At 47.4% G+C, this 27,638-nt stretch overlaps 2 protein-coding genes across 2 annotated transcripts in view; one reads left to right on the top strand and one right to left on the bottom strand.

Annotated features, from left to right (window-relative positions):
- Nucleotides 1-6,262, top strand: part of Kiaa0930 (KIAA0930 homolog) — a 40,349-nt gene extending 34,087 nt beyond the window's left edge. Inside the window, 2 exon segments of the mRNA NM_001271047.2 lie at nt 457-615; nt 942-6,262. Coding sequence (NP_001257976.1) covers nt 457-615; nt 942-982 — 200 coding nt within the window. The 3' untranslated portion in view covers nt 983-6,262.
- Nucleotides 6,263-9,007: 2,745 nt separating this feature from the next.
- Nucleotides 9,008-26,268, bottom strand: Nup50 (nucleoporin 50). The gene is given in 8 exon segments (NM_012991.2): nt 9,008-10,483; nt 11,688-11,806; nt 12,596-12,677; nt 14,226-14,885; nt 15,998-16,184; nt 20,462-20,545; nt 22,567-22,645; nt 25,960-26,268. Coding segments are annotated over 7 exon segments (1,404 nt in total). The 5' UTR covers nt 22,636-22,645; nt 25,960-26,268; the 3' UTR covers nt 9,008-10,280.
- Nucleotides 26,269-27,638: the final 1,370 nt, after the last annotated feature.

The following is a 27,638-nucleotide window of genomic DNA, read 5'->3' as shown; positions in this document are numbered from 1 at the left end:
TTGTACAGCCGTGGGCAGGACGCCTCAGTCTTGGACCAGGGAAACTGGGGTTGGTGGGCAAACTGGCCACTCTCTCAGTCCTGTGGAAAGTGGGGTTGGGGGGTTGGGGTGGCCTTCAGGCCTGAGTTGGGAGTTTCTTGGAGGAATGTCCGGCATCTCTCACCATCCCCAGCACAAACTTGGACCATGCTGGTTCCATGTGCATGTAAAGTGGATGGGAGAGGGACGGTTTCCCTGGGGTGAACCCTGAGTACTTTCTGGCCAGGCCCATTTAGGGGTGGGCCCTGGCAGACAGGAGGCTCTGAGGGCCTGGAAGCAGGGCTCTGGGGGGTGTGGGCATTGGTGAGGAACATCTGTGAGTGTGGCATCATCTAGAGGAGTCATGGTGTCTGGGTGCCACCTCCCCCATGCTCCCTGGCACATACTGGGATACTGACCCTCTCCTCTCTTCTCCAGCCGACCTGCACAACGCCACCAACCTGCGGTCTCGGTCCCTGTCCGGCACAGGACGGTCCTTGGTCGGGTCCTGGCTGAAGCTAAGCAGAGCTGATGGAAATTTCCTTCTCTATGCACACTTGACCTACGTCACTTTGCCGCTGCATCGGATCTTAACAGGTACACAGGGCAGAGCCCTCTGCAGAGCCTCCCTGCTCAGGCTCAGCAGGATGGGGTTTCTGCAGCCGCTGCCTCCCTCCACGTGGATCCCCGTGGTCCTCACTGGCCTCTGATGGTCACGGTCGGGTGTTGTCTCTGGAGTCTCTATGGGGTCTTGTTTCTCTTGGCCTCTCCATCTGTGCTTCTCCTTTGCTGGCACGGGAGGGTAGGGTGGTGATGCTGTCTGCAGCCTGTGAGGTCCCGTCAGGAACGGTGGGTGTGTGTGGTGACTGTGGCTCCCTCCCAAGAGTGTCCTCACCCCACCTGCCTCCCTCCTGTCACCCTAGACATCCTGGAAGTACGGCAGAAACCCATCTTGATGACCTAGTGTGTGTGGAGCCTGCACGGAGCCCCGGCCCTGCCTGGCCCTGGGAATGCTGCCAAGTGCCTACCTGTCACCGCCAACCGGGGTCTTCTGTGACAAGCCAGCACCGGAGCTACAGCCAGGCAGGGCCACTCGACTCCCGGGGCCAGGGCCGACTCCATGAACACCAGCCCAAACTGAAGTGCCTCGTCCGTCCTCCTCCCTCGCTGGCTCTGCTCCCACCCTGTGCCCGCGCTCAGCCCCCTCTCCTATCTCTGAGGGCCTTCTGCTCCCAAAGAGGGCCAGAAACACCAAGAGATCATAGAGTGTGGGGGCTGCCAGCTTCCAGAATGTTCTTAGACCTCCCGACCTCGACCCCCATCCCCCTGCTGGGGCTCTGTGCCAGGCCACTGTCCACGCATCCTACACAAAGCCAGTTGAAGATTTTGTAATGCAGTACTGACGAACTTCAGCTCCAGAGTCAGTCCCAGCCTCGTTCTCCCATAGTTCTTGTCACAGTGGGTCCCAGCTGGGGGTCAGGGGACATGAGCTGTTTGTCTGCTGGGAATACCTCACCCTATGCCCAGCTCCAGATTGGGTCTCAACCTCCAGCTGGGCAGACAGGTCCCGATCCCACAGAATGACCTTTGCTTCCATCCAAAGAACACCGCCAACACACTCACCTCCGACCCCGAGACATCCTGCAGCGATCTCGGCTCTCCGGAGGGACGCAGAATTCAGTTCTGAAGGAAAGTGGGAGGGTACTTCTGCTGAGGGATGTCTGATGGGGACCGGGGTGGAATCCTTCTGGGAAGGTTGTAGGCAGAACCACCCTGAGCCAGAGCTTAGAGCGAGGCTGGTGCTGTCCCCTTTGCCCCGTGCTTTGATCAGCATGCTGGGCTTGTCTTCAGCCTGGCTTCCTAGGCAGAGAGGAGACCAGGCTGCTCATGAGTCTGCATTGTCCTCGGTGGGTGCAAGTGGCCATGTGGGTCATCAGCCCAAGCCTCACCCTGGCAGTGTGCTCTAGCTGAGGCCTCCTCTACCCAACTGGAATAAACTGGAAGCTGGGCCTCCTGTTGCTGTTGGGGTTAGTGCCCCAGATCCAGAGAACTCAGCTGTGGATGTAGAGTTCAGCCCCTCGGGGCTGGAGAGCAGGCACGGGAGCATGGCTCCCATCTGGTTCCATTCCTTGGTCTCTGGGAGTGGGCACTACTTGGGGTTTTCCCTAGATTTTGTATGTTGTTATTAAAAGCGAGCTATTGCATTTCATTCTGCCTCAGTTTGCCCACCTGTAAAACGGGGCTGATACCACCTACCTCACTGAAGTCTCCAGGGTTCAAGTGCATGGCTGGGTCAGTGTTTGCTCACCTGTCATTCCGCATGGCTCAGTTGGGTCTTAGCAGTGGCTGTTAGGTGTCGAGGAAGCTTGCCTCTCCTGCCTGCTCTGAAATAACTCCTTCCAAAGGGACAGATGATTAGTGCGTAAGCTTAGACAGGAATATTGTGCTGTAACCTGGGTCCCGATTCTGACCATCAAAGCAAATTCACATCCTGTCTCGGAATGCCAGAGTACCTCAGGCTTATGGGTGTGGCCCTTCAGTCTAGGATAGCCATTTCTCCTGTAGAATGCTGTCCCCATAGTTGTTTCTAGAGAAGTAACAGACCTGCCACTTGAGGAACCTGGCCATTCTGTGGTCTGAGCACTCTGGATTTCTAGCTTAAGGGAAACATAGCCAACTATGTCTTCTGTGGAAGACTGAGGCTGTCTTAGACTCACTGCAATTCCATGGCTTCTCTTCTGGGGATCCCCTCTACCAGAGCTCAGCCATACTCTTGGCTGGCCTGAGTACAAGCTCTTCCCGGGCTGTAGACGGTAGAGTGTGCCATGCAGCCTGTCTCTGCGTGGCACGTGAAGCACACTGATATCTGCTTAGGTACCGTCACCCCCTTTGTAGAGGGGGAAAGCACCCCAGAGACTGGACAGTGGCAGGAGGCAAACTTGGTCCAAGCCCCAGTCTATGGCTTGAACCATTCGGTCCCCGTGTACCCAGCCAAACATTTATTTGGTCACAATTCCCCTTTCTCCAGAGGGCACTTTTGAGTTCCAAACAAGTTCAGAGGCCCTGAGAACTGGTTAGAATTCTGACACCAGAAGGTCAGACCTGGTGGTGGCACAGGCATGCAATCCTAGCACTGGAGCTGAGGCAGGAGGATGGAGTTCCTGGACAGCCTAGGCTACCTAGCAAAACCTTGTCTTGGAGTGACAAAGGACAGCAGAAGTACCCAGAATCCTCCTGGGGTTGACAGTTTGGCTTCTGGGGCCTTCTTTAATTTTCTTGGGAACATGTCTATCCTTACGCAACACAGAGTGACAAGGAGCTACTGGAATTCAAATGCAGCTGTGTTCTGAGGAAACCTAGATGTCAGTCTACAAGTCTACAAGAAAAGAGTGCTGCTTGCTTTGTGTCCCTGGGAGGCGGCATTCCAGTTTCTTCAGTGTCTGTCCTGCCTCCTGGGGTCTTGCCGGCACCCCGCCTGCATACAGGGGGCAGCCCAGGCTCCCCCCGCCAAAGATTATTACAACACAGGCAAAAAATAAATAAGCTAGGTGTGGTGGCAGCCTGGTCTACATTGCAACGTTTAGGACAGCCAGGGCTACATAGTGAGACCCTGTCTTAAACATTTTTTTTTTCATAAGACATCCCAGCCCATGTATTTAGTTGGTCCAGTCTATTTCTACATATATCCATATATTGACAGTGTCATAAGTGATTTTAAATTTCTGGCCATAACTCTAGATGATTTGAGTTTTAGGTCGTTTTTCATGTTAGCTGTCCTTTCCCACTTTAAAATCTTTGTGTCTTAACATCACACAGCTTCCCTGTTTGTTCCCTCACCTCTGTATCATTAAATAGGACTGTCCCTGGACACAGCCACCCTAAAAGATAAATAGAACACTCAAAAGGACTTGAATTCGCAGGCACCATGGGTTCACACGTGCTTCACAGAAGTTGCTGACCCTGGCACGGCAGGTCCTGCCTCATGTGGCTGGGCCTGAAGAAGGCCTGGGGGCTGGAGACCACCTATAAATATCTTGAGCTTGAACAAAAGTAGCCTTTTAGGGCATCTGCATTAGCCCTTCCAGGGAGGTAGCCAGAGTGCTGCCCTGTCCCTCTTAGGTGAGAAGTGGTGTATCTAAAAGGTTTTCACTGAATAAATACTGACACAAACCTCCAAACCTTTCTCTGAGCCCCTGGGACAGCCACTGGCCACTGTTCGAACACCACACAAGTTAAGTGATTTGATGGCTTGTGGCTGGCGTGGAGATCTGAGCTCTGTGACAGGTAGAGCCCCACAAATGGCGGAAGCCATGGAGTTTGGACAGTTTATCTGATTCCAAGGTGATTTCAGGCCATGAGCTGTCAATAGGATTTTTTTTTTTGGTCTGTTTTTGAGACAGGGTCTTCTGTAGCCCAGGCTGGCTTCAAACTTACTGTACATCAGAGGGTGATCTTGAACTAATGAACCTCCTTCCACCTCCATGTGCTGGCATTAACAGGTTTCTACCACCCTGCTGGCTTTCTGCTGTGCTAGGAATAAAACCCAGGACTTTGTGCTACTGGGCAAGCACTCTTATCGACTGGGTGCACCCCTCAGCTCTTTCTTACTTTCTTTTGACCTCAGCCCCTTCCTTTGTAGGTCAGGAAACTTAGATGCAAAATTATTGTATGAGAATTTACATAAATGGTTTTTTTTTGCTGCTTCAAAACTTGTGATTTCTATAAAAACCATTTCAATGAAGACATGAGGTAGCACACATCGAATGTGCTAGTATGCAAATTTTGAGTGGCTTTCCATGAACACCTGTATCCAACAGAAAGCCTCTCAAGGCAGGCGCTGTGGTGCCTGTTGACTTTATGATTTTGTTTGAGACATTGCTTCACATTTTAGAGACATTTAAAATGAGTTTTCTTTGAAGTGCCCTGATCTCTATGTTTCCTTTAATATACATGTTTCACGTTAATACAAATAGCAGACCAAGGGTATGACCTTGACTTTGATATCATTATGAAATGGTACCCACTGGGGCGGATAGAAGCCGTCTTACACACTGGTCTGTGAAGACCTTGGGAGGGGGATCATGACCACCCTAACTACAAGTGTGGGCATTTCCAAAGCTGATCACACGATGCATTTTGGGCTCATTTCTGTGCTCCCATGAAAATACACCCTGGCAGTGTTTGGACTCTCAAAAGTTTCCTAAGAGAACCCCCTAAAACCATCACATTAGCAGGAAGATGGCTGGGGTAGATGGAAGTTGGGAACCTAAATGGGAGTTTAGAAAAGATCCTGGCAGGCATCTGACTGTCCTTGTTGCTGAGCAGCTCTGAAAGAGGGGCTGGTGAGCAGGCAGGGTTGGGGTGGGGTGGGGATGAGGATGGGGGTGGGAGCATCTGGCTAGCTCGCTCTAGAGCTTGTAGTCATCACATCATCTTTCATGCATATGGGTTTCTAAAACATGCCAAATGATTACGTCACAAAGAATAGGGCCTAATATACCGTATACACTGGCGTTAGACCTTCTGTGGAGATGGAGAGGACACAGTAAAGAATCAGTCACTACCCTAGAAACACCAGTCCAGGAGGGTTTTTCTGAACTGGCACCTCCAACTACAAGGAGGTGGGAGGAGGCAGTGGCTTGGCAGGTAAACCATGTCCCCTTGCTATCCACATCAACCACTGGGTAGCCCTTTCAAGTGGCCTGAAGCCTCTGTCCTGGAAGCTGGCTACAGTGCTGGCCTTCTGTTTCCCAGCCGCTGTGGGAAGGCAGTTCTGCTCTCAGGTCTTTTATCCTGATTCATTCATACCTTTCAGGAGTTGCTGTTGGCCTGGAAGACAATGTTCCCCGGAAAGGAAACCCTTCCAGAACACACGTGGAAGAGAGCAATGTAAAATAACTCCTGTAGCTCACTGTACATACCCATGTCAGCTGGAGACATCAGGCTTTGTGCTTGTTAAAGGGACAGAGGGCTGGGAAGAACGAGGAAGGAAACGCTTGCTTTGGGGATGGGCCATAAAGGAAAGGTTCCTGTTCTTAACAGTGTCACCCACTTGCCTCCTACAGCCTCATGTAAGCCAATGGGCCACCAAACCTTTTCTCCTCTATGTGGATGGCTTTCATTTTGGAATCTGACTTTAATAAAGCAATTAGGTTGCTCAGTTTGAAATAACCATTGTTTCTGGTGAACTTTGATTATATTTTGAATAAACAATTTTACTCAAAAAACAAGCCAAGTTCAGAAACCAATGTAGTTGAGTGATTCAGTGGGGATGAGGGAAAGGGCCATGTGGCTCTGGTCCCCCAACAAGCCATGTCACCCCAGTTTGTCAGAGCCTGGGATCTTCAAAGGGAAGGTAAACCCACTACATCCCTTCAGGTTCAGTGACAGAGAGATTCGACAAGGTCATGTGCAGAGGTTGGCACAGTTCCTGGGAAAGTGGTCACTGCTATTTCCTCTGAGGATGCGCTAAAGGGCGTGACTGTATCTGGGAGTCACAGGGAGGGAGCCTGCCAGCCACTGGGGCTGTGTGACGGGTCATCTGTTCACATATGATGGCTAGTAGTGTGACTATACAAAAACCACTATATCAAATAAAGACTGGGCCTGAGGTTTTAGTTCAGGGGGCTTAGGGTGGGGGCCCCAAAAGCCATCAGTTCTGGTTTGTACGAACCTCTGGTACTGGGAGACCCAGGGTTACCCTGGGAGTCCACACCAGATCAGTCTGTCTCCCTAATGGCTCAGGGACAATCTTGCTCTTCAGCAAGCACCTATAACTTATGAATCTCACAGTTCAGAATGCTGGGGACAGCCTTTTGTCTTTTTTTCCCTAACCAGGAGAACACCTTACAACTCAGATAATGAACTTCAGAATCTGAACACAACTCCAGTGTATCACGGAATGGACTAGAACTTGGTATAAAGAACTTACTTCTGCAGGAGAAGCTAACCTTCCCCAGCTGTAATCTGTCTGAGGCTGGAGGACTGACTGCCTAGAACAAAGCTCTACACCCGAGTGTAATCCAATGCAGGCAGCCATGGGCCAAGCTTCAAGCAGCTCACCCCACACCCCATAGTCGGCTGGTCAGTCCCCACTTTAGATCCATCTCTGCACACTACTGTGTGCTGCTTCTCCCATTGACCTGCCGGGAATATCACAGGAACAGAACAGTATCCAAAGCTGGTTTTTAAACTTTCCATTTATTCACATTTCATGGATTGATACACTTCCTTACAGGCTCATTCAAAAGCTAACACACACTGAGATTACACTGCCTGACAATTCAAGTATTTCAGCTATAGACAAGTTCCTGTTCAAAGTAGAAAGCAGATTATTCTATGTGATGGCTAAGAAGTCTTACGTCCCCCTTACAAATCCGAAAGGACAGTCCTGTCCTGTGATTGCTTCTGGAGAGCACTCTGGCCGGGTACAGAGCACGGGGCTAGAAAGATGCCCTGAAGAACTCCCAACCTCACCTACAAGTGACAGAACAGGTCGTTTCCTTAAACCCCCACTCCAGTGCTCTAAGTGGGTACTCTGCAGCCTCAAGGGGCTGTTTCTCATCTTCAGAAATAGTAACATAATGAACAAGCTGGCAAGAACAGCCTTAACGTTCAAAGGGTAGGGAAAAGGGCTTTCCCTGACAACAAGGTAGAATTTCCCCTCTATGCCATAGGAGGTATTTTTGGCACACAGCATGTAAAAAATAGAATTTAGAGCTGAAATGGAAAACCAGAAAATCAGCCCACCAACAGTCAGACCTGCCATTGACACCGCCACAGCCTGTACAGTGTGTGGCTGTCTGAGGAGGACAGGGCAGGGCTGGGAATGTGCGAAGTGTGAGACACAGTGTGGGAAGGCCCAGGCTTAGCATCTGCTAGATGCACCTGACCACAGAGAACACACTTCCTTCAGGTAAAGACACTTTAGATTTTCCAACTGGAGACAAACAACTCAGTTCTTATTAAACACACAACAGGCACGTTCCTAACATGTTAAAACATAAATGAAGTATAAGCCAGGGGTTGGAACCAGCTACAAACACAGTGGAGGAAGGACAGAGAGCCCTCCAGGGGCCTCCCTGTGACACGCAGACTTTACAGTGACTCCCACACTCAGGTCAGATGCACTGAGCTAGCTCCTAGAGCATAAAGACAAGACACTGAGTTACAGGCACACCACATACCTCCCCTGGAATTCTTGTTTCCAAAAGTGTTAAGTCTTTAGCAGCAAACTCTGCTGGGAATGTTAGAAAAAGAAAGCCACACTCACTAATTTACAATTAAAATTGGCTGGAGAACTTCAGAAGGCAATCCAGTCACGACCTTTTTTGCTTTTATTCTTTTGGTAGATATTCAAGGCATGGGCAGATGCTCACAGAGCATCGCCACCACAGAGACAAGTTCCTGACAGTGCCCGTGAGTCTGACGCCTGTCAGCTCCACAGGCACGGGGCTGCACAGCACTGTTCTGAAATGCGTCCCTCATTTCATCTTTGGGAAGCTGGGCAGACCCAATGCGAACAGGCCGGGCCTGTGGTAACAGACGCAGCAGCTTGCTTGCTAGGAACCAATTCTCCATGCTAAAGGCAAACAAACTTTGCACAGCACCTCCCTAGATCCGCAGCCCAAGCAGCAGACAGGCATGAGCAGACACACGCCGAAACGCTCAGCAGAGCGCTGTCACCCACCTCAACAACAGGCAAGCAGCTTTGGGCTCAGGAGGCCAAGGCAGGTAGATCTGAGTTCAAGGCTAGCCAGGGTTACATAGTGAGACCAAGGCCCACGTGAAAACAAGTTAACCAGGTTTCATCCCACCCTGGCATTGTAGCTTTAAGACAGCAACTGTGCCACCCAGTTTTTGTGACTGTTTGCCCAGGCCAGAACACACAAGTGTGAGCACACAAGTGTGCACCCCTGGGGACTGACCTGAGCCCTCAGACAAGATCTGGCCCTTAGTGTCAAATGGTTTTATGAGAAATGAAAATGACTTTAGACATCAAACTTTTATTTTATTTTAGGGGGAGGGGTCCTACTGCGTAGCTCAGGCTGTTGTGAACTCACACGGTCTTCCTGCCTCAGCTTTCCGGCACTGGGGTTAGGAGGGAGCCGTGACCAGCTCGTCAACAAACCTTGCATTTAACTGATGTCTGGCCTTGAGAGAATGCTAGTATCGGTAACCTCACCGCTCTCAAGTGGCATGAATGGCGTGTAGAACCATGGCTCTCTTCCAAGTGGGCAGACTCAAGAATACCTCATCCGTAAAAAGGTAAAAATGAAATTGGGCTTTTCAGACGCTGAATAACATGCTGCTGTCTGAAGTCACAGGCCGAATGAGCCGTCTCCACTCCCACACTCTTCCTTCTCACGAGCACCCTCTGACAGGGCTCCATTCAGACTGTGACCACCAGGTCCCCGGGGCACAAACGGCCACGAGCATACAACCCTTTTCAGCACAATTTCACTTTTTTCTTTTAAAATAAAGGCTTGTTTGTGGTATAGAAATGATATTTAAAAAATGCTACCAAATTTGTGCTTTTAATAAAATCCATTATTCCTGACAGCCCCCATCCATGTTAACTAGGGAGGTAAGCAAGTAAGAGCACCTCATGGATAAACGACAAAACCCAGTCTATACCTCGCCAGCTCCCCGACAAGCCACTACCTGCCCTCTCTTCCCATGGAAAGGCAGTGCCTGGTTCAGTCAAGCAGTTCCAGGTCAAAGGCCAGCACCTGTCAAAAACAGGCTAAGGACAGAGATCCCCAGGACCCACAGTTCCGCTCAGAAGGAAACAGAACAAGCGCGGTTACAGTGTGCCGGTGTGGTATTTGGCAGGAGTGCTAGTCACGGACCAAACAAGCCCACAGGAGGGGAGCAGGCGTCTTCTGGAACTCTGTGGACACTGCCATTGAGTCTCCCAGGGCAGGAAGAGAGTGGCACCCGTGGCTGCCTGAGGGAGCCTTTGGAGAGCTAACTGGTACCCTGATTACAGTCCGTAAGAATCACTTAGGTTAGTTTACTCAATGAATCGACATTAAAAAATCTTCCCAAACTTTTCACTCCAATGTATTTTGCTTAGTTCTTAGGAAGGGAGAAGAGCTTCGACACACTGAAAGGATTTATTGGCCTTAATCTTCCTCACAAAAGTTTCAAGTTACCTAGAAGTTCTCAGAATGTCACAGTACAAAGAGGAAAGAATGTGACTAAGTTTAGGGGCAAAGGGAAGCAGCAACATGGTGACGTGCCCTGGTCAGCCTCAGTGCTCAGACGTCCTTTTTCTGCAGTAAAATCTTGTGCAACTCATCAGCATCCTCGCTCGTCTTCACCCGAATCAGCATGGTGACCGGGAGAGTGGGCTGCTTCTCATCAAGTGGGGGGTTGGGGACACAGACGATAAGGACATTGTTCTTCCCTGTCCGGGTGCACGGCATATTGGGTGGGATCAGAACATTCAGCAGAATGTTGCCTTTGAGTAAACAAACGAAGATATTCATCAAAACATATCAAATAAATATAAAATATATCCCGAAACTGTAGGATTCTATAAGATGCTAAGATTCAATCCTGAAGCAACTTCTTAATGTGTTAAAAGTTACAGCCATAAAGGCCTCCATTTCTTGTATTGGGAATGTGGTAAGCTGGGGAGCTGGAGGTTGCCAGGCACCAAAGGAGGGTGCTTCCCACCTCTCTTTCTGCACGCACTCCAAAATCTGAAGCGGAGCCTTGTCCAGCTTCTGGTGCTTACAACCTTGTAACTGCATGTGAAGAGGACACCCAAATCTTCACCCTTTCATGGGACTTAAGGATGAAACAAGAGTTCCTCACCAGCAGGTGCACACCAGGCTAGTGACATCAGAATGATACTGCCGTAGTTAGCTGGCTGAGTCACAGGAAAGAGAACCCCAGGAGTGTTTTGGGGTTGCCTGGCAGAGCCTCACTACTGACTACATGCTATAGGCTCACTGCAGTCAAGCTACTCTTTTATTGAGTTGCTGTAAGGGACAGACAGCTGGTGCGGTGAAGGGAGTGTTCTTGCTCTATGACAAGCATCCCTAAGGCTGGGAAGAGAGCCTCATTGCTAAGCATCCAAGCACAAGGACCTGACTTCAGATCCTCAGAACCCATGTAAGAAGCTGCGGAGAGCAGCCCAGTCCTGTGGTTCCATCCCAGTGAGGTGGGGAGGGTGGGAATGTGGGCTATGGCACAACCAGGTGGATTCCTCAAACTCACTGGCCAGCCCACCAAACTGATCAATGAGCTTCAGGTTACTGAGACCTTGGTCCAAAACTAAAGGTAGAGAGAGCAGCTGAGGAATGAGACACGACATTCTTGGGCCTACACAACCCAGCCCTCCCCTCCACAAAGATCCCTTCAAACAGAAACCTACTCTGTGCTCAATAAAGCAACCACATGCACACCCACCCCCTCCACCATGGGAAACAAAACCCTTTGCAGTACTTCTCATCAGAGCTTCTAACACCACACCTGCATCGTGCTCCCAATACTCAAAACCAAGTCCATATCAGGAACAGAAGATGAGTCTGGCCTCATGATCGCTCATAAAACAAACAAACTAGCTAACAAACTCCTATTATTGAGCTCCAACCTACAAAGAACTGCAGTGCCAGGATAAGGCTCGCTACACAGGGCACCGTGACCTCTGCACCCACCTAGGTTGGTGTCTGCCCGCACCAAGAGCTGGGTCTTCTGAGTTGCTGTGGGTTTTAAATGCAGGGTCCCCACACCCTTCTCTTTAAATTCATTGTCTTTCTTGTAAAATAGTTTACATCTGTGGGAAAACAATAGACACGATTAGGCATTCAACAAGTCAGTTTGCCAACCACAACTGTAGTGGGTAAAGAGGATAAACCTTCTTTACTGGACTGACAACATCTGAGTAAAACTAAACAAAACAGTAAGATAATCTAGTGAGATATTCTAGAGTTTACCTTCTCACCCTTAACTTTCTTTGTAATGCTGGGCAATGTTAGGCAAGCACTTTGCTAGTGAGGGCAAGCACAGTCCCCCACAAACCCTCTGTAAAACCCAAGACCATTTTTCTTCAGTCAGTCAACATCTCAACCTACCCCCCTTCCCACTGCCTGCTCTCATATGCCCTGTGCTGAGTGGCACAGCAGAGTGGCTCTGCACAATGGGCACGGAACCATAAGACTGCCCTGCATCTCTCCACTCTGCTGACCCCCCCCCCTTACTTTTTATTTTTTCAAATTCCCTTCAGGCTTTCAATTTTGATCCCCTAAGACCCAGAGATCAATCTGGAGTAGGGTGTAGCTATGGATAAAGTAGTACGCTATTCTCCAAGCCTGTACATTACAGGCAGACCCTTAGGTTATTAGGAAAACCCTGCCAGCACTCGGGGAGTGCAGGCAGGTGGGTCTGTGAGTTCAAGGCCAGCCTGATCTACAGCGTGAGTTCCAGGATAACTAAGGGCTACACAGAGAAACCCTGTCTCGAAAAACCAAACCAACCAGCGAACCAAGTAGAGCAGTCACTCTTGCTGTTGCAGTTCTGTCTGCTTGGCTTAGCGAGGCCTGCAGTATCCCACAGCCCCACTCACTTTTTGGAGTAGAAAGCATCCTCTTCCTTCACTTCAGTCACCACCACCTTGGGTGGCTCATCACTCTCCTCTTCTTCACCATCTGGCAGAGAAACAACTCCGAGTCAGAAGACGCGTGCTCCCCATCATCCTGTACACCAGCCCAACCTCCACGTAAGCTAGCAAGTGCGACTGCGAGTTTCTTACTGTTCCAGGGGAAGGGACAGCTGGGTTTCTTTTGTGAAATATTTATTTAGCCTGAGCGTGTGTGCACACAGATGTGTACTGTGGAAGTCAGAGGACAACTGTGGGATTTGGTTCTTTCCTTCTACCCTGTGGGTTCCCAGCATCAAAGTCAGGTGCTCCGGTCTGGAGGAAAACATCTTCACTTGCTCACTTTTCCCTCTATCCTAAAATACCTTGTCCAAAGCCCAAGAATGAAAGGCATCCTTGCTTACGGCATTCACCAAAACATCCTAAGTACAAAATTATCCACACTTGGGTTGCCCAGTGGAGAAGACACCCAATACCACCCCTGCCAGTGTTCTTGTGTCCAGAGCATGCTGTGCCCAGGGATAAGCAGCATCAACAATGACCAAAAGAGCAAAAATACGTTCTTAAAGGTCAAACTGGTCAGAAAAATTGCTCCAAAGAGTCGTCTGAACTGTCTAAGGGTCAAGGACCTGGTGCTACAGGACCTGCCTCACAGAGAGCAGCAGGAAGGGCACATTCACTCAGGAGAGCCTCAGCCACAGTGAGGAGCAGAGATAAGGCTGACAAACAGGAAGGATCCCCTCAAAGAGAAAAGACAGCTGTGTAAACCTGCCAGACTTGGATCAAAGACCCAAACTAAGAGCTGGGTGTGGTGGGGCACGTGGGAGACAGAAGCAGGCAGATCTCTAGGACAGCATGGTCTACAGATGAGCACCAGGTCAACCAGAGCTACACAGAGAAACCCTGTGCTTTCTGTCACAGCAACAGAAAGACTGAACTAAGGTCCAGCATGAGGTACCAGGATGCCCTGGCAGGATTACTTAACTGAGGCACTCAGGACTGGAGAAGGAGATCCTGGAAGGCCAGAAACTTGCTGTTTGAACAAGTTCCAAGTCTTTCTGATGTTAAGGTGTGGTTATCACAAGATCGAAACAGGGTCTGATAGTGCAGACTGCAGTACTAGGGCATGATATAAGCTGCCTATAGTTCAGGATACTCTTCTTACTTAGAGGCAGAGGAGAAATTAAAGGACTCCGATTGGACACTGGCAGCTGAAGAGTTCAGGCAAAAGAGCAGTGGTGCTTGGTATTCAAGGGCAGCCTGGACTACATAGCAAGTTCTAGGACAGCCAGAACTACAGAGAAAAATAAAAACAAAACAACCTGTCCTTCAAAGTAGAAATCTAATCCCTCAGCACCCTCGTCACAGTGCAAGAATGCAATTGTGCAGGCACGGCGAGGGGCCGATGCACCGGACAGTACACGTGCTAACAGCACACCCATCACTTTAGAAAGCTTTGCTGGATGGAACCGGTCCTGAAGTGTTATACAGGACACACACGAGTACTGTTGTACCAATAGCTCAAAGGAAACTCAGCGAATGTGCCTACTGCCAAGAGCTGCCACACTGACAGGTCCAGACAGTGCTTTGTATTTACCTCTGCACTCACTGCTGCTGCCTCCTGCTTGACTCTCGGATGCTTTAGCAGAAAACGGTGAAGAGGCTGCTTTACTCTGGGCAGCATCTTTACCAAATAAACTAGAGTTTCCAGGAGAGAATGAAAACCCAGTTAGGGAGCCAGAGCTTAAAGAGCCCAAAACTGAGCTCTCAATTTTCTTGCCAAAATTAAACGAGGCACTTGTTGCTCCTTGTGCTGCGTCCGATTTCTTTTCTGCTGTAAACTCCAACTTTTCAGATGTGTCCTCCGCTTTGTTGCCATGAAATGAAAATGGTGAATCTTGCTGTAGTTTTGTTGAACCAAAAAGGGAAGGAGGCTCCATTGCAGCCGTCGCCCTGTCTGTCTGTCTCTCTGAGCTGCTGCTACCTCCATTCTCCAGCTGCTTCTCGATCGTCGCTAAGTATCTCTCGTAGTCTTTAAAAATGGGCGTCAGGTCACAAAGTGGGTTTGTGTTAACATGCTTCACTATCCAATCCCGGACAGAGCAGTTCAAGCCAGCCAACTGCTTATGATAGGTATTCCCAGTGCAGGAAGTACTGGAGGCTGGGCCGGAGGAGGGCGGCTGATTGCTGCTATTGCATTTAGGACTGGAGATCTTTTTATCCACCAAAGTAGTAGGGCCATTCACAGCAAAAGAACCTGTAAGAAGTTAATGTTCAAGTACTTTAAAAGCTGGTTTGATTAAATAAATCATCTAAGGATTGATTTGTTTTTGTTTTTAATGTGTCTCTACAGGTCTTGCTACATAGTCTCAGCTGAGCTGGAGCCTGCTGTTCTACTCTGGCTGCCTAAGCTGACAACAGTGCCCGCCCCCAGGCTCAGTTACAGCTGTGTTTCCACACTTCTACCATCATGCTCTGCACTTCCTGTCACCAAGCTGGTGTCCATACACTAATGCTGAGGAAATGAGTATCTAGCAAATGGGTACCAAGGTACTTGGAAAACTCTGCTTAGTAAACAGGCCAGTGGGTGGTGCGTGAGGCCATCTGGCACGTGAAGCCAGAATCAAGAGAATCAGGAGTTCAAAGATCCTCCCTCTACACAGCTAGAGGCCTTCTTGAGCTCCTATAGCTATCTCAAACCAACAACCACCATACAACGTACACTTTGAGAATAGCAAAACACAATCTAGGCAATAGGATCGTTTCTAGGATTCAGTTCTCTATGCGAATTCCAAAAGTTCCCGATTAATTAATCAATCCAGAACAGGGTTAGGTGTTCAGTATTTCCTGTTAAAATGTAGATCAGGGAAACTGTCTTCAAAGACAGCATCACCCCAGTTTCCAATGGACATTGTGGTGGGAGGTGTACTGAAAGCCCTTGGTGTGCATGAACCAGGAAGGCACACTGAGTCTACAAAGTGCTTCCTTGCCAAGAGTCAATTCTGGGGTCTGGAGGTCATGAACTTGACACTGAAGTCACACAGCTGTCAATGGCAGAGCTGAGAATACAATTGCTGTGTCAGATGCAGAGGTGCGCTCTGCGACCCACTCACTCCATGCATCTCCCCAAGTCCCACCCTTTCACCCGCACATCCAAGGACACAAGGCTAGAAACATCTCACCAGCTGGGTCTGGTAGCCCACACCTATAATCCCAGTGTTGAGAAGGCTGGAAGAGGAAGACTGAGTTCAAGGCCAGCCTGGGCTACATTGCAAGACACTGTCAAAGAGAGAAAAATATAACAATCAGGTAGCAAAGTTCTCTTTCAGCATCAATTTTAGAGAGGGCTGGAGAGGGAGGACTACTCACCAAAGGCTGCCTTAGGCTCCGCTGCTGTCTTTGCACTGGAGAAGGGCGTGGCACTGTCTGTGCTGTTTCCATTTGTCAGTCCTTCCAGAGGCTTCCCTCCAGAGCCACCACCAAATCCAGAAAACCCTCCTCCTCCAGAAGGCACAACCAACCCTTTGAAACCTTTAAAGGCTCCTCCGCTATCAGACTGAAACACAAAGAAAGCACACTCAGGGAAGCAGACCCCAGGGCCAGCAGTGCTCAGGCATGGCTGACACTGGACAGAGAAGCTACTAGCATAGGCCAGGCAGGAGAGGAAAAGAAGGTGCCTCTAAGGACAGCTATGTCACAGCTGCCTTCCTTCCTCAAACAGCCAGAAAAGATGGCACTAAAACAAACACAGCAAATCCATGTGCCTACTACCGAGTTTCAGAATAACTGAAAATACTCCAGTACAAAAAGCCTCATGCACCTTTCCAAAGGACATTTGCCTAAAGAAGCTTTAGAAACATGAAATCAAACAAATTAAAAATATTTAGCTTAGCATGGTGGCTCAAGCCTTCATCCCAGCCCTTGGGAGGCAGGCAGATCCCTAAGACCAGGCCAGCCTAGTCTACAATGTGAATTCTAGGACAGAGAAATCCTGTCTCAACCCTGTCTCAAGACAAAAGAGAGCACAGTTCACCTAACTTCTTAAGAATTTTGGGCTTTCAAGCTGTTCTTAGCGTACAGAACTCCGAGGAGACCATGCTGCATGTTCTAGCCATCCCATCAATAACGCAATCTAGTGCAGTCTGTTTTTCTTTCCTTGCTGCTTCCGTATCCCTGTCTTTAGCAAGCTCCTCCCTTGGCTAGTCTACTCAGTCAGCAGAGATGCTGTGAAGCACTCATATTCCTCATGAGAGTCTAGAGTACTGTGGAGAAAGGTCTCTGCTGACTGACCATGTAACTTTTCTGAGGCTGGGGAGATGCTCCTTGGGTAAGAGTGCCTGCTGTGCAAACATGAGGACCTGAGTCAGAATCCCCCGTTCAAAGAGAAACTGTTTGAATGGAACATGGTGCACAGAGCAGGACAACAACTGTAATCCCCTGGCCTTCATGCAGTGCAGGAACATGCGCATGCACCCTAAAAGTTTAACTTGGCATCTTCTAAGGGAGTGGTTAGGCCAATAAAGCTCCACCACTTTCCCCAGAATGTAATGTTCCTATGTAAACAGCTAGGCAGGAAAACCCAACCATGTCTACTTAGTTTTTTTTTTTTTTTTTTTTTTTTTCCGGAGCTGGGGACTGAACCCAGGGCCTTGTGCTTGCTAGGCAAGCGCTCTACCACTGAGCTAAATCCCCAACCCCCGTCTACTTAGTTTTAATGTTTACATTCTTTTCAGTGTTTTATTATATTAAAGATGTCAGGGCTAAGGACTCAGCTCAGTGGATAAAGTGCTTATCATGCAAGCAGGAGGACTGAAATTTGGACCATGGAACTCAAGGTTCAGCAAGAGTCCAGCCTCAATAAATAATGTGAATAGAGATCAAGGAAGACACATGTCAGCTGCAGACCATTACACACACAAACACATGTGCCCATCGTGTGTCCACACATACAAGCAAGCACACACACAATATGTAATATTTTTGTAACATAAACTTTAGGGGACTCATGCATATTGATCAGAGCACTTGTAGAGTTGGAAGTCTGCATTAAAGCTAGCAGGCACAAACATGACAGTCTATAATACATAGGTGTACATTTTTTAATGTACCAGCTATACTAACTCCAAAGTAGAGTTCCCAAAATAATGAACAATAATCACACACACATGTATGTACACACACACACACAGCTAATCCCTCTTCATTTCCTACATAACTCATGTCCTGGTTTTTGTTCTTTTGTCAATTTGACACAAGCTACAGTCATCTGGAAAGAGGAACCTCAATGAAGAAAATGCCTCCTGTAGGCAAGTAGTGGTTCATTTTCTTGATTAATGATCCATGTGGCAGCATCACCCCAGGTGTGCAGCACAGCATGCCGAGGGAACTGTGAGAATCATGACAGTAAGCATGCCTTCTGCTTCAGTTCCTGCCAGAGTTCCTGCCCTTCCCTCCCTCCATGACGGACAACTGCAAGCTGAAATAAGTAAGTTACTTTATCTCATGGTGTAGCAGACACCCTAAGAAAAACATACCAGTTAGCCTTAATGTTAGTTTTCAAAAACAGTTTTAATCACACCTATAGATTTTCAAATGTTTATATTTATAGCAATAAAATAAGGAGGAATGAAAAATCTTAATACTTTTAATTCTGATGCTTCTGTTTATGACAGAGTATCAGTTATCAGGCTGGCTTCCCACTTACTATGACACTGAACTGCTGAGCCTTCTGCCTCCACCTACTGAACTCTGGGTTTATAAGCATATACCACCACACTCAAATAGATTCTACTCATACACTCTGCCAACTGAACGACAACCTCCCAGCCCCTAGAGTTTCTGATCAAAATCTAAAACCTGAAAGTAGGGGCTGGAGAGCAGCACGTGATTAAGAGCACTTATTGCTCTCCCAGAGGACCTAAGCATGACTCCCACCACTCCTATCAGGCGGCTCACAAGTCCTGTAAACTGAGCTCATAGTTCTGAGACCCTCTCTTCTGGTCTCTGTGGTCTCTGTGGGTAGGCACATACACACATAAATACAAATTAAATCTTTTAAAAAAAATGTAAAATAGGCTGGTGGATCTCTGAGTTCAAATCCAATGGAGTAAGTTTAAGAACAGCCAGGACTACACAAAGAAACCCTGTCTTGAACTGTGGCCCCACAAAACAAAAATAGCAAAAGCATTAAGCCCAAGTAGATGGATGTTTTGCACAGTTAAACAGTTTTCCAAGCAGAGGTAGCTGCCTTTAATCCCAGCACTTGAAGGGCAGAGGCAAGTGGATCTCTGAGCTTGAGGCCAGCCTGTACCACACCTAGTGAGTATAGGACAGCTAGAGCTACAAAGTGAGACCCTGTGTCAAAACAAAAACCAAAAACATACCAGATGACTTACAGACAAGCTATGAAACTGTATAGAGCTCTTCAGGGCCTTTTGATTCCGCACTGGATTTAAAAATTATATAGTATTTATTGCTACTTTAGAAACTGCTGATGGTAAATTATCTAGCTAAATTTTAGAGTGAATGTGATACATCCATTTTTTCCTCCTCAGACAGTCTCACTATGTAGATCATGCAGGCCTTGAACTCAGATCAGCCTGCCTCTGCCTCCCAGTGCATGTGCTACTATGCCTGGTTTGACACATCCACATTATTTCTATTGCCTAGATCTATTTCCTATAGTATTTGAGAAAAGCCTGTTTGTTTATTTAGGTAGATGGTATGACATTTAGGTTTTCTAATATAAGTTCTGATTAAAACACAATGCTAAACCTCAATGTGAATTTTAACTGTTCTATATATAACCCCTTTCCTGGCCCACGGGCACTGACCTGCTTTTGCCCTTCTACTCACCCAAGTTTTAGCTCAAGATGTACACCCAGGCCCACCCAATGTTTTGACATGACAGCATGAGTGTTGCATCTACAAACTTCACCCGAAAACCACACAAGTCAGCCTCCCCATCACACACGAAACCTTTCGTTTTAAAAAAATTTACAATTTTGTGCTGGGCTGTGCTATCCTGGGCCACATGAGCCTACTGGCCAGATCTGCTACTTTGTCACTGGCCTTCACTTACTGAACAGCTAGATCCCCTCCTGTCACAGCCATGCGCACACATCACATGGCTCCTCTCATCTATGCCCACAGCTTCAGCCCCGTATCACGCTGTCGATTCCCAGATCTGCATCTACTCCTGCCTGTGCTCATTTCTGTTCTGCCTTCCAGAGAAGTACAAGCAGCTGTCATAGGACTCCAACCAGAGTCATTTAATTGGTCTCCTCTATTCTCCCACTCTCAGTAAAAGGAGCCATTGGACGAGACAGCTTCCCATCCACCTAGCCAATCATGAAGTACGGCCATCTTCTTACTGCAGACCCACTCCTGCCCACTGTTCCCAGCAGCATGGTTCCAGGGAGATCAGGGCTGCACAGGAAGTGCTCCTCTAAGGCAGACATAAATGTGAACTTACACTAGACAGTGTACTCTGAATGCACCCAGGGTATTACATGGAGTTTCCTAAGAACATGTCGGCTATACAATTGTTTCTCTGCTTTGAGGTACACAGTACAAATAATCTGAGCAAACCAACTTCACTTCTGTAATGTGTCATCAAGTCAGATGACCTGAAACTTCACTCCCAGGGACCAGATGCTGGAAAGAACTGATTCATGAAGTTGTTCTGACCTCCAAGTGTGCACAGTAGGCACACAAGCTTCTATACATACACATATTTTTAAAAAAGGTGCATGGGGAGAGCGTTTGCTGTATACATGCTCTGGGACTGGAAAACCATGTCAGTAAGACATCACAGCTGCAGGAGGCACTCACTTCAAAGCCAATATTCCTACGCTTTGCCTTCTTCACGGCTCTGTTCTTCATGACTTCCTCACTGGCCACTGAGAATGTTCCCATCTGCAAAGAAACAAATGAAGACAGCAGAAAGGTAAGGCCAAAGGAAGATTAAATGCTAAACACGAACACTAGAACAAATTTATCTTGTATTTGACTCTTGTATTAAAAGAGTTGACTTAACACATTAAGAAACATCTCACATATATCATCTACCTGTTTCTATAGATTCCAATCAAGTCAGGCAAGTAACGAGTTTTCCGGAATCTACAAATCCAAGTTCCAACCCAGAGATAAGAATATGCAATTTCTGAAAAGATGAACACCGCTAGATCTTGGTACAAAAAATACTCATAGCTGGCGTCCTCAAATATCTTATACACAGTCTCTGAAACCAAGCGTCTTACTACCACAGCTTTCAAAAAAATTAAGTTGTTGTGGATAGCATCCACATTTTTCTTTTGTAGAATTCCTGTTGTACATGCATGAGCTCCACCACTGAGCCATGGCCTTCACTCACTGTTCTGAAGAGCAGACCTGCCCACCTTGCCCACTGTCCAAAAGGCCAGATGGCTAGGCCATACAAGCCCCTCATTACCCGAGCTCTTCCACAGTGTGCTGAGTGTGCTAATCATACTCACCTAATCACTGTTTGTGGAAGGTCTGTGTTTCACTTCATCTACTCCCTCACCTGCAGGGCTAGAACTAACTGAACAAAATTCTCACCCAGCCAGAAGTGCCAGCTCCCACCCAAAGCACCTTTACACAGGAAGCTGAAGCAGCTGGATTATAAAGTGAGACCATCTCAAAAACAAAACTAAAGGCCTCTTATATTTCAGATCATGTTAACATTAAAAGGATCCTCATCCCCAGAGCAAGGACCATCTGACTACACTTACATGTAACAAACTTCCATAGTTGTCTCAGTAGAACCTGCCCAAGTTCTTTCACTCCTGGATACTTTAGTAACAAAGTGAACCACTATATGGTAGTCTAGATCTTACTCTACTCCAGGACTGTGTTTAAGACCAAGGTAGGAAAAAAAGCCATACCTAAAGATTCAGTTAAAGAACAAGTTGGCTAGAGGTTCTGTAAACACATTATCACATCAGTGGTTTGTCTCCCCAAACATATCAGCATATCTATCAGTACCAAAAAAGGAAGACACCAGCCTATGAATAAAGCTGCAAAACACTTTACTCCTTGATTCCTTCTTCCCTTTGCACCAGCTGTGTGCTACAGAGCTGGAGTCAGCTTTGCTGGGGATCTGCCTACTGAACTAGCCTAGGAGTATCAACTCACTCAAGAGACCTAGATATGGGGCTGGAGAGATGGCTCAGCGGTTAAGACCACTGACTGCTCTTCCAGAGGTCCTGACTTCAATTCCCAGCAACCACATGGTGGCTCACAACCATCTGTAATGGGATCTGATGCCCTCTTCTGGTGTGTTTGGAGACACCTATGGTGTACTCATATAAATAAAAGAAATTAAAGAAAAAGAGAGAGAGAGAGAGAGAGAGAGAGAGAGAGAGAGAGAGAGAGACCTAGATATGCAAAGATTTCCTGACAGAAGACAACTTTAATTTTGATGGCAAAGAAACTACTATTTCTATTAATAGTGTAAATTCTATTAAATCACTGTGATTGCCAGGCACAGATTTAGCATTGGGTAACAGTAGGTCAGGAGAAGCATTGTAGTAAGGAACTGTAGAGAGTAGGCCAAGGTGAGAAACCACAGCCCAGGAACTCTAGTCATGACTAGACATTCAAAGCACAGTAGAGGATGCTGTGTGTGACTCTTGCTTCTACAGACTCATCACAAAATTGCACTAATAGAACAGCAATACTCACTCACAAAGAACACATTTCTACAGCAAACACCCACAGCTCACGAGGAACCATCGCCTCTCCCACTATGTTTTCTTGAAGGTTTTTTTTTTTTCTTTTTTTCGGAGCTGGGGACCGAACCCAGGGCTAAATCCCCAACCCCTTCTTGAAGGTTTTAAAGTTCTACCATATTCTTCACCAAGAAAGTAACATGAACTTAGACACAGCAAGAAACCACAAAGGGAACTGCTCTGTACCTCTTCAACTTCATCTTCTTCATCCCAATTCCTATCTGTTAATTCCTTCTCCGCAACTCTCTTCGCCATTTTTGTGAACCTAGATTACAGGAAACAAAAATAAGATGTTGCTTTTCTACACCATAACTGTTACAAATAAATTTTTGCTGCGGTTTTCATTTATTGTGTAATAAAACCATAAAATAGAGACGTTTAAGAGAAAGCAATTAACATGTTTTAAGCAAATGAGACTTGGTTAGAGGATTTGGCTCCAAGGGAAGGAAACACAGTAAGAAATCCATGAAAATATGAAGTTTGGGGAAGTTAATTTTACTTTTCTAATTAAAAATTTTTATTACGAGTAATTAAAAAATGCTAGTCCAGCATAAAATCTGGTAGGCGTGCTCCTGATGCTAATGAAAAGTGCTGCAGTGAGAACTGTACAACGGGCCCTGGGCCTCCAGTATCAAATCCTCAATGCAGACCTCAAGGAGCAGGCAAAGACACCTTAGGGACACTAGCACTCTTTCTGAACAGAAAGCCAACTCCATCCAGAAAACTAAATCAAATATCTATTGAGCTCTCAAAATCTATAGTATTTAAGTAGCATACTGTATGTACATAAAGACCTTAAGTCATTGTAAATATTCTTGCCATAAACATTCTTAATATTTAAAAGTTAAAGATGATTCATGAGTTTATTCTTGGGTAAGGATTTTAATAATGCCTCAGAAACACTTTTGCTACACAAGTAGTTTGCTTAAGGCTACAATTAATAGAAATGTCTCCCAATTAGCATTTAATTGTCCTGACTTGCATATTGTACAAAGCTAAAACATTCCTTACATTACTTAAGACATTTTAAAGGCTATGGATGTGGTAGCACCTGCTTCAGATATACAGCATCAAGGCTGGTGAGATGGCTTGGCAGGTAAGAGTGCACTGCTCTTGTAGAGTTCATGTTTGATTCCAAGTACCCAACAGCAGCTCACAAATACCTGTAACTTCAACTCTAGGGGCATCTAACTTTTCTGGCTTCCACAGGCGTGCAAACACACAGAACAACAGCAACAGCAGCAGCAACAACAGTAGTAACAACAAGGGCCAGGCAAAGTGGCACACACCTTTAGTCCCAGGACTCAGGAAGTAGAGGTAGGTGGATCTCTGTGAGTTTGAGGCCAGGCTAGTCTACAGAATAAGTTCTAGGACAACCAGAGCTATTCCAGAAAAAAATGTTTGCTTTTCAGAACTAGAAATAACAGGGGCTGGGAAGAGAGCTCAGCAGTTAGGAGCACATATTACTCTTGCAGAGGACCCAAGTTCAGTACCTAGCACCCATGTCAGGCTGCTCATATCCCTGTTGGAATTATACATACACACAGGAAAAAAAATTAACCCACACAAGCTCTGGGGGCTTGGTTCTAAGCACTGTTTGGTTTCTTCAGAGCAGCTGAAGCAGCAGGGATACTTGCCCAGGCTGGCAGTAGGTACTCCTTCCTGATTCTTTCTCCGTTCATTTACCCTCAGCACAGCATCCCACCAGAGTAGGCCTGGAACAGTCACTAACTACAAACTTACCCAAAACTTAACCACAGCAGATTAGCAACTATAGAGTAAGTTTCAAACCAGTAAATTCCAAAGCCCTGCAAAATCTGATGTGCGGGGTGGGTGGGAGTGTGGGGAGTGAGAGAGTGAGAGACAGACAGAGAGACAGAGACAGAGACAGAGACAGAGACAGAGAGAGAGAGAGAGAGAGAGAGGAGTGAGTTTGTGAGTGAGTGTGCGTGTATGTTGTGCCCAGCTTTTGATATTGATACATCCCAACCTTTTACATTTTTCTCTTATAGGCATTTTTTTATTACAGAATGATTTTTAAATCAAAGATTCTAAAATATATAGCATGAATTTTAATAAATACCAGTAACTGGGAACCCTCTCTTTATAACTCCTCCCCGAAACGCTGCAAAATTAATATTATCAGAAATAGCATTCTTTACAGAACTGTTCACAGGTAAGGTCTCTGGATCGCTAGGGAAACTTTTCTAATCATTACCTAACATCACCACCAGAGGGCAAAAGGGGCAAGCAGTGACCTGGTTAGATGTACTGTTTTAAGATGTGGACAAAAGGAACGGTGGAAAACCAAATGGTACTATGTGAAATTTTAACATCCAGCTTAGACTTGAAACTAGAGAGCAGACTGTACCTGACAGACTAACTGCCATTTCACACCTACTCAGATAAACCAGAGGGCAGGGATTTTGGTTCTGTTTCGTGATGACTCCAAAATTTTCCAAACATATCTGGCTCATAGATGACAATCTGTTGTTGAATCAGTTGTCTGAGGCATTACTTATTTGAGAAAATACAAGATACTAGTGCTAGCTTCCAGGACAAGCTGAGAGATCCTGGGCAAATGAGTTTGGTGAATGATTATGTGTGGGGCAGAGGGAGTGCTATGAAAACTTAAAGAAGGCATCGCCTAGAACAGTGGCTAAAACAGAGACGTGTCTTGTCAAAATAATAACCAGAAAAAATATATATATACTATTTTTACCCCCATACTCAGAAGTTGTAGAGTGGGAAAACAAAGTAACTCGAACTACAGGCTAAACTTTTAAAACACATTTCACCAACCTGGGTGATGGCAAAGTGAGGCTGAGGCAGGATGACAGTTTGAGGCCAATCTAAGCCACAGGACAAGTTTAAGGACACACTTAAAAGAACATCAAACACCTTATTCCACATTCCATAGTTAATTTTCCTCTTTTGAAAGGAAAAAATTTTTCTTTTATTTTTTTCTTTTAGAGCTGTGGGGACAGGATCCAGGGTCTTGTACGTGCTAGAGAAACCTACCAATGTGTTACCGGGAAATTTAATTCCCATAACAAATGAGTTACACCAGCTGCCCGGAAGAGTTTGCCAAATGTCAGCGTCTGTGGGTAAAATGGCTCCATGAAATGCTTTCATGATATGAAGCTAGGAAGTTGCCAGTGGGGGAAAATACATTATTCACGAACGGCCGCTTCGGGTAATGTGCACACCAGGTACAACCCTGCTGTCAGAGATGAATTTCACACGAAAACACTAGGAGCCGATCGAGGTCACTATAACGCCCCGGAAAGCCCAAACTTCAAAACTTGCTTTGGACGGACCCGGGTGACCAACGGCCTAGGAATACCGTGAGTGCATGCACCGGGCCCAGTCGGGAGACAAGTGAGAGATGAAGGCCAACCATGGAGGCCCTGCCGCCGCCGCCGCCTACCTCCGCCCGGGTCGAGGCCCGCGCCTAGCCGAGCCCTCCAGTGGCCAGGCGGCTCGCCCGGCAGGCCTGGCCCGGCCTGGCTTCACAAACAGCCCGCCGCGTCGCCAAGACCGCCGCCGCCCCGCCCTCCCGGCCTGCCCGGTCCTCACCTCCTAGACGGCCGCCGCAGATCACGCTGAGTTCCGGCGCCGCGGAGAGCAGGGCCGAGGCGGCGGTCGCGGCCGCTGGGAGATTCCGGTGCGTTGAGCGCCTTCAAGGACTTCGTGATCAGCAGGAGTAGGGAGCCGCGTGTCTCTGAGTCCGAAACTGAGGAGAAGAGACATCCGCTCAGCCTGAAGCTGCTACTGAACGCTGAAGAGAGCGCTCGGGGCCGCCATTTTGCAACTCGAATATACCCCTCAGAACCAATCGGAGAAAAAAAAGGGAGGAGGCAAGCAACGCCCTCATCCAGCTACTGCGCAAGCGCGTCGGAGCTCACCCGCCCGGACCTCTTCCTGCGGGCTGCTGGGTGTCACGCGACGCATGCGCAAGCCCGCCCTGGAAACAGTTGCTGGGAGGAACGTCGGATCTCGCGCGTGCGCGAAAGGGAGTGCGGGCTGCCGGCCTGGAGCCAACGCCACTGTCTGCGCGGGTTAAGCACGTTGGTCACGTGTCGACCGCCATCCCGGTTTGAGGAAGTTCGCGCGCCAATCGCTGCTGAGACACTGGCGGGAGGAGTTGTGGTCACTGACTTTGGAGGACTCCGATAGTGTGGTGGGTGGCTGAGGAGGCAGGCCGTGAATCTGAGGGAGCACGAGGCGTGTGCAACGTGATTCTCACGTGGATGGGCCTTAGGGAGGGTGGATCTCAGCCTGCGGCTTGGAAGCTTATGGTGACTCTTCCGGATATGGGGCTGGAGAGCCCTGAGGGACGGACCCAAGAGTCATCCACCCCAATTGCTGCCTTGTGATAGACGTCCACAGATTTCCTCGTTGGGAGCTGTAAAGGTGAATTAAATTTGCCCAAGGCTGCACGGCCAGTTAGGGCCCACAGGAGATGAAGTCCCCGGAGGGATTCTTCACTGCGGGATGAACCACCTGCGTCCTGGGTCAGGACTCGCGTTTTTTATGCTTTTGGCTGACTACAGCATTATCAAGCGGTTCAGTTGTTAAAAGAGGGATTCCGGTTGGGTTCACATTCTTCTGATTGTGAACCAGAATGTCAGACCCATCTTTAGCCATCTAGAAACTGCTCTCAGAGAAACTAGCATTTCTAGAGCAATAGTTCCTAACTCTTGGGAAAGGGGAAAAGGGGTTCCAAGGAGAAATCAAATCCCTTATTTTCAGGGTGTTTTATCTGTCAATCGACAAGAACTACAAAAGGAGACTGGCTGGCACAGTGGTAGACTACTTGCCTAGCACATGGAGAGACCTAAATTCAGTCCCCAGATCCAGCAGAGTGAAAGAAAAAACCGGATTGCATTTAATTCATTTGTTCTGAATTCAACTGACTGCCAATTAAGTGTATTCTGAAAAATTGTGTTAAACATGCAGATATTTTTCTTGTCCTTCTCTACACATTTCAACTAACTAACATCATATTTGGTAATATACTCCAGAGATAATTTAAGTATCTGAAATCAGTCAGGTCATGGGGGTTTCCAACTAAAGTCACAGTTACTGGAAGGCTGAGGCAAGAGGATCAACCCAGGCCAGCCAGAGTAACAAGAAGATTCTCTCTCATTAATACAGACCAGACCTACAATCATAGCTATTCAGACAGTTGAGGCAGGAGGATCAAAATTTTAAGGCCTATCTGGGCCTCAGATAAAATGATGTTGAGCATGCCT

This window comes from Rattus norvegicus, chromosome 7, assembly GCF_021556685.1.
Source record: "Rattus norvegicus strain SHRSP/BbbUtx chromosome 7, alternate assembly SHRSP_T2T, whole genome shotgun sequence".
NCBI classification, from domain to species: domain Eukaryota; kingdom Metazoa; phylum Chordata; class Mammalia; order Rodentia; family Muridae; genus Rattus; species Rattus norvegicus.
This window is presented reverse-complemented; position numbering and strand designations above follow the sequence as displayed.